Source organism: Rhincodon typus, chromosome 8 (assembly GCF_021869965.1).
Source record: "Rhincodon typus isolate 14 chromosome 8, sRhiTyp1.1, whole genome shotgun sequence".
NCBI classification, from domain to species: domain Eukaryota; kingdom Metazoa; phylum Chordata; class Chondrichthyes; order Orectolobiformes; family Rhincodontidae; genus Rhincodon; species Rhincodon typus.
Genome location: NC_063339.1, coordinates 74,614,740 through 74,622,180, shown reverse-complemented (window position 1 = coordinate 74,622,180; position 7,441 = coordinate 74,614,740). Strand labels below are relative to the sequence as shown.

At 42.3% G+C, this 7,441-nt stretch overlaps 1 protein-coding gene across 3 annotated transcripts in view; it reads right to left on the bottom strand.

The window, feature by feature from the left end:
• Positions 1-451: 451 nt before the first annotated feature.
• ivd (isovaleryl-CoA dehydrogenase) overlaps positions 452-7,441 on the bottom strand; it is a 41,033-nt gene continuing 34,043 nt past the window's right edge. For all 3 annotated transcript variants that reach the window (XM_048599756.1, XM_048599758.1, XM_048599757.1), the window contains exons 11-12: positions 5,715-5,787; positions 452-4,583 (exon numbers count right to left, since the gene is read on the bottom strand). In XM_048599756.1, the coding sequence (XP_048455713.1) occupies positions 4,450-4,583; positions 5,715-5,787 (207 nt within the window). In that variant the 3' untranslated portion in view covers positions 452-4,449. The remainder of the gene's footprint in view (positions 4,584-5,714; positions 5,788-7,441) is intronic.

Here is a 7,441-nt window from a genome sequence, read left to right as displayed (position 1 = left end):
ACATAATGAGTCTTTTGGCATGACTGACTCTCGCAATTCAAACCATCATTATCAGAAATTTCTTGGAGATGCTCTTATGTCTACCTCCAGTGAATGCAATACTTATCCCCTGTTTTCCTGCTCAGAGTCAAATTAAGCATATCTTCTCTTGAATCCAATTCACCTTTGGGCGTACCTCATCAAAGATTCTATTACTGATGTAACCATCATCAGATACATAGCTGAAAGAATGTAGGTTTGCAAAACTGTATCACAACGACACAGATGTCAACACATGAATGAAGTACCTTTTTAATTCCCTTCTGTCCTGAAATACCAACCCTACTGGCTTCACAGGACAGTGTCGTTCCTGGTCCATTTGCTTGATAACCCACTTTACAGCAGCAAACAGCCAAATACCACCATGAGCTGATCCTCCCACACACTTAATCAAATACAGGACACCAGAAGATGCTGCACATAGATTTTATTACAAGTTATTGAATCAACTGTACAATCACATCTATAGTCTACTCATATACCTCCCACAGAGTATTAAAAGTAATTCCCTGAAAGGAGATCGCATTGGTGTGGTCATTCAGAATGAATGTAACTACAAGCAACAACACTGTATCCAAATCTGAAGCTACCTCAAATACAGAATAGGTCCATTCAACTTAAACAGGTATCCAGCATTAATGTAAGCAATAAAGAATGCATTAGTCGCTTACTGCTGAGCAAAAGGCCCAAGTTCTGGAATTCCCTCTCTATATCTCTTGGCTTCTCTTTTTCTCCATTAAGATATTCCTTCAAACCCTATCTTGTTAACTACACTTTTTGTCATTTGCCCTTATCCTTGCATGTGGTACATTATGGTGTTTGATAACTGCCCTGCAAGGGCCTTGGGGTGTTTACTCTGTTCAAAGTGCTACATTAACGCTTGCTGCTGAATGTATGTATTTATTGGCGGAAAAGGGAAGGAACTGAGTGTTTTTGAGCATTAAAGGCATCTGTAGCACTCTGTGACCCAAATAAAGAATTCAACAGATACCATTACCATATGAAGACACCTTTTTATCATCATTCGCCAAATACAATTTCACCACTGTGTTGGAACAACCTACAGCTAAATAACTCCTAAAACAGTTCTTTAATCCCACACAGATGTAGTTCACATTAGTAAATCGAGCACCATCTAACCGAGAATCTAGAGTGAATGACCCGAGACAAAAGAATTAAATGATATACTCGTTGCACAATCTATCCTCGAGAGTATCTGATCTTTCAAATTTGACTGACATATATATGACCGTTCACAGCAGACTAGGGTTGCAAATCTGCAATAGGGTTAGGGTTACTCTTAGGGCTAGGGTGCTGCAGGCAAAACCAGAGAAACATCATGCGGGCGTTAAAGTGATTTATCATTTTATAGGATCACCACATTAATTGTTAAAGCAATATCAGAGACTGAAATAAAATGCTTTGACATTCAAGAAATATTGAATTGGGTAATGAAGGAACATTTTGCGGGAAGGCATGACCAATGGTGGGAGGGTGGGGTAGTCAAACAATGTGACTTCAAACCAGAGTAGGCAACCTTACGTTTAGACCCTTTGTGTATACTCATTTTGTGTGTGTGTGTGTGTGTCACAACGAACTGTACAAGTGGGACAGTGCACAAAACTGAGCAGATTCCAGAATGTGACATAAAGCCAGATTTTGCCGACTGTTACATAAGCGACCAGAACAAGTAGAGGCTTCAGTTCATCCCTCTGGTAAATGATCCTGTCGCTGTTCTGAGTGCAGCTTATTTCATATATTTCATACCTCAATGAAATCAACCTCACTCTCCCCCCAGCCCCACTTCCAGAATGAAGAGTTGAAGCTTCTCTATTCTTTCCCCTCAGCCCACACTTACACATTCCTGTAGCATGGCTTTCACACTGTGCATCACATGCTTCTTGGTAGCTTATAACTGGAAACTTCAGCCAGAACCAAACTGGAGATAGGTGAGTTTCCATTGCAGGTTAAGCTTCCCAAGGCTGTAAGATGCACTGAAAGGGAATTTAATGCTGTTACCACTTGCAGGCAAGACACAACGAGTATCTAAAAAGACAAGGACGGTGCTGTAAAGTGTTTGGAGGCTTCAATCTATCACTTTTTTTTTCTTCCAAATCCAGATTAGTTACATTTTTCTCAGGAGTAGGCAGGTTCATTTGGGAATGAGAGAGCCTAGAAAATTACACAAGACTAATTTTAATTTTATCCAAGATAGATAAGGTGAGTAGCCAAGGTTTTTCCCAAGGGTGGGAAGTCCAAAACCAGAAGGCATAGGTTTGAGGTGAAATGGGAAAGATTTAAAAAGGACCTGAGGGGTAACTTTATCATGTAGAGGGTGGTGTGTGTGTGGAACAAGCTGACAGATGGATTGGTGGAGGCAGGTACAATTACAAATGCAATTTAAAAGGCATCCAGATGGGTATAATGAATAGGAAGAGTTTAGAGGGATATGGGCCAAATGCTGGCAAATAGGACTAGGTCAGGTAAGGACGAGTTGGACCAAAGGGTCTGTTCCTGTGCTGTACATCTCGATGACTACGCACAAGATGATAGAGTTGTTCTTGTGCTGTACTGTTCTACGTTCCCACAACTTTGTCATGCTTTCAGCTGCTTACGGCTCTGACCTTTGGAATTAGCTACCCACCTCTCCCTGCTTTTAAAAGTTGCTGTTTAAAATGTAATGCTTCTTCCTGAGGCTGGATCAAATTTCTGGCTCACTATGCTCCTTTGGAGCACCTTTGAACATTTTACCGTTAAAAGATGTGATATAAAAGGCAAGCTGTTGTTCACATTAGAAAAACAAACAGAAAACAGGCCCCGTTTTACTATTACTATCCAGTGCAGCTGCAGTTCCAGCCAACAACTGTACAACAACAGGAGCTGGGGACACTGGTTGACAATCAGTCACTCCCACTCATAGACCCCACTAGCTCAATGGCTTCCTGGGAAATGCACTGAGTTGTAACAGCAGTGAATACACCTTAATAATAAACAGATTAAACACCAAGAGCTTGTTCCTCAGCACTTTTTAAGACTCCCGAGTTTAGGAGACTACGTGGGAGGTTGATATTTAGTGTGGAGACGTGACATGAAGCAGTGAGCACTTTCTCTCTCCCTCCTTGGTATCTGTGCACTGGCTTTCTTGCGTACATCCTGCTCCCCCAGGACAGGAACCATAGTTAGCAGTCGTTAAATCCATTCGCGACTGAGACTACATTAAAAAAAAATGCACAGAAATCTGAAATGAAATGAAGAAAGGTGTCCAAGGAAATGAAACCTGCTGCTTTTACCCAATCTAGCTTACACATGACTCCTGACCCGCACCAACATGGTTGAATAGTAACTGCCCTCTGAAGCGGCTGTGCCAAAACACTCGGTTGTATCAAAACCACGGCTCGAAGATGGGCTGCCACCAACTAGGGATGGGCAATAAATGCCAGTCCTGCCTGTGACACCCAGAATGAATAAAACAAGCATTAAGATTAAAAATTGGACAAAGCTCATCTACTTTCCAGAGCCTGTAACAAAAAGTGGGATATGATACTCCGAAATGTTATGGTGAAGCAAGACTAAATGCTGTTTTCTGGTATCGAGTCAAGCACTCCCCATTTTAACGATAAAACGATTAAACTCTGATTGATCTCAGGTCGTGCAGAGACCTTGCGGTCTTAAGGGGAAGTTAATTATATACAGAACTCCACCACAGCAGCATAATATAACGTGTGATACAAAGAGCAACTCTCCCGAAACCCTGATATGTTGCGGGCAATGCCAGGGGAGATGGGCTTGCATTTGTTATTTTGAACAAAGGGGCACCCAAACTGGACAGCTTGTGACTTTGGTGCTGCTCTGGAAAGTGAACCATCTGCTGACTCTTGCATTCTAGTTTTCACAACAATGACAGCTGAACACTTAAAAAGTACAATGAGATCCTGGAGGAAGGTGGTATGTATAGATTATGCATAACTGAACCAGCAACACTGAATAATCCTGTCATTTCAGTGTGAGGTACTGCCGAGAGATAATTCTCTGGCATTTGAATTTCATTTCTTCTCTGCAAATTAATAAAACATCACACAGTGCATTAACCAACAGACCACGTGATGATGCGGAACCAATTTTTTCTATTGCATTGAGCATCCTATTGCTCTGCTAACTGTTCTCCTGTTCAATCTAGTATTCGTGTTCAACGCAAGTCAGCATTCATGATTTTGCCACAATCCTAGCCTTGCAACTGATATTTTTATGAATGTTGGATGTCCTGATAGAATCCAAGGCACTTCAAAATACAATGGGTACACACACCTTAAAAAGTTAATGAGATATTGCCGTAATGCACTAAGTTGTGCAATGTGTAGAATGAGGAGACATGTACGAGGCCTTGTCTTTAGGAGTGGCTGGGAAATTGGGCTATTTGTAAATGGCGTTAAATGCTCTCCCAATGATGAGTCTCCTGACTTCACTGGTTCCAGCTCCTATTTCATACAACTTAGCATCTCGTAGAAAGCGACCCATAGGGTAGTCATTGATGTATCCGTTGCCGCCTGCAATCGCAAACACATAAGTACGAGCAGGTTAGCACAAGAGATGATTAGCAAAGACCATATTGAGTTCCAAGAGGACCATGACTATACTCAGCCAGTTTCCAATTCCAAGTATTAGACAAATTACAAAGCAAAGAGCTAGAAGACAGATCTTAAACTCTATAGGGTGAAAGACTTATTATAATGCTTAATTTTGTGGTTTATGGTAACCCAGAGTTTCAGTCTTGCCATGGCAGTCTGAGAATTTGAATTCAGCTAAAACAACACCTTTAATTGGTAAAAGTGGAGATTGGTCCAGCTGCATGATGTGCAATGGGAAGGAATGGAAACAGGTTGCACCATAAAGAAAATCAGAAAGGAAACACTGTGATAAACACTTTTGTCCACCCCTACCCCAGCTTTTCGCAATGTGCTGGTCCTATCCGTGATTCCTTCATTTCCAGGGGTTCATTTAAACCTCCTTTACAGCGTGGGACAGAAAATGAGGAAGCACTGGTCATTTGAAAGACACTCCAGCTTATAAAGTTTCTCCAGCGGAAATGTTGCTCTCTCTACATAAATCTGGCAAATACTCCTGAGCATTTGGCTTCCTGATCTTCACCAGCCACTAGGACATGGGGTCATTCGGCTACTGCTGTGCCCCAATCACCTTCCACCATTCCATTAGACCAAGACTCTATCAGCTTGGATCATTATTCTTCAGCAGGCTTACCCAACAATAACCCATCGGCCTTGCTTTCAAATGTTTAATTAGCAAAATCGGAATGGCTTTTTTGAGAGAGGGAAATGTAAATACCCATTAGTCACTGTGTAAAAAAAGTACTTCCTGAAATCAACCCTAACTTTAACATTAAGCCCCAATGTTATGGACTCCCCCAACAACAGAAGATGCTTTCTATCCACCTATCCTATCAAAGACTTTCACTGCCTTTCTTCCATACAGCATTTGAATGTGCAGACACTGCAAGGTTTCCTGTTCCGACTTGCTCTGATGTGTGGGGACTACTACAGACAGCCTTTCCTTGTTAGCCAATGCTTATTCACTTTCCCTCCCTCACTGCTGCGGCGGCCTCTCTGGCTTGTTCCCAGCCCTTCACCCTCAATCGACCATTGAAAGGAGACAGCACTCACCCAGACACTGAATCCCATCCAGAGCGACTTTTGTAGCTGCCTCTGCAGCATAGAGAATCACACCAGCACAATCCTGAAAAAAAGAAGGCAAGGTAAATGAGGTTCTAGCCCCGGAGATACTTTGGACTCAAAAGTGTATTAGATAACTGGACTCAAAGTGTGCAGTCTCTTGATCAATGCTCCACACCTCACAATATCTCGTGGAACCAGCCCAATGGATCTCACTATCCCATCCTAGTCTTGTGAATTTCTAATATTTATACATTGCAGCAGCTTCCAAGGTCTCAGAATGTTCCAAAGCACTTTGTCCCCCATAACACAGGTTCGGACTTTACTCCCCTGGAGTGTAGGGGACTGAAGGGTGACCTTATAGAGTTCATGAGAGGCATAGATAAGGTAAATAGCCAACAGCTTTTCCCCATGGTGGGGGAGTCTAAAACTAGAGGGCTTAGGCTTAAGGGGAGAGACACAAAAGGGTCCAGAGGGGCAATGTTTTCACACAGGGGGTGGTGAGTGTCTGGAACAGACAGCCAGGGGTATTGGCGGAGGTGAGAACAATTTCGTCATTTAAGAAACATTTGGACAGGTACATGGATGGGACAGGTATGGAGGGATATGGACCAAACACAGACAAAGGGGACTAGTTTAAATTGTGAAAACTGGGCAGCACGGGCAAGTTGGACCAAATGGGCCTGTTTCCTTGCTGTAGACCTCTACGACTCTAATATACTTTTGAAGTGTAGTTACTGTTGTAATGTAGGAAACGCAACAGCCTATTTGTGCACAGCTAGCTGCCTCAACAGAAGTATGAGAATATATGACATGATAATCTGTTTTAGTGGTGTTGGCTGAGGGACAGATACTCTCGGTTTTGAATAACACTGTGGGATCTTTAAGCCCACCTGAGAAGATAACCGTAAAGTGTGGCTTGCACTGACTATCAAGCATTGAGGAGGGATAAACGGTGTAGGTAAACTTATCCATCAATCACAATTGTTTGTACACACCACTTCAACTACGTTTGATCAATGTGTGTACTTCTATTTTCCCTTGGAAGATATAGTTTTAAAAACAGCATCAAAAGTACAGCTAAACAAAAGAGACATAGAGACACAAAACAAGAAGCAGTGAAAGCAGACAGAAAATAAAATCAATGAAAGGGTGTGTGGGAAAGGGCACTATGACTGCACTCAGTAAGGGGAAATAATGGTGTAGTGGTAGTATGACTGGACCAGTAATCCAGCCCTGGGGACAGAGGTGTCAAATCACATTATGGCAGCGGGTGGAATTTCAATTCATTTAATAAATTCTATAATTGAAAACTATTAGCGTCATTAAAAAAACCCATCTGGTTCACTAATGTGGCTAATCTGCTGTCATTAATCTGCCGTCATTAATCTGCCATCGTTCCAGCCTATATATGGCTCAGATCCACTGCAATCTGGTTGACTCTGAACTGCTCTCTGGAATCGCTGAGCAAAACACCAGGTTTACAGCAGGTTAAAGACAGTCAACTGTCGCAGTTAGCATCACCAACATCCCATGGAAAAAGTAGATGATTTGGGAGGCAGAAATGTGGATTCATAAAAGAAAGAAAAGGATAGCAGAGATAGTAGGAACTGCAGATGCTGGAGAATCCGAGACAACAAGGTGCAGAGCTGGATGAACACAGCAGGCCAAGCAGCATCATAGGAGCAAAAAGCCTTTTTACTCCTATGATGCTGCTT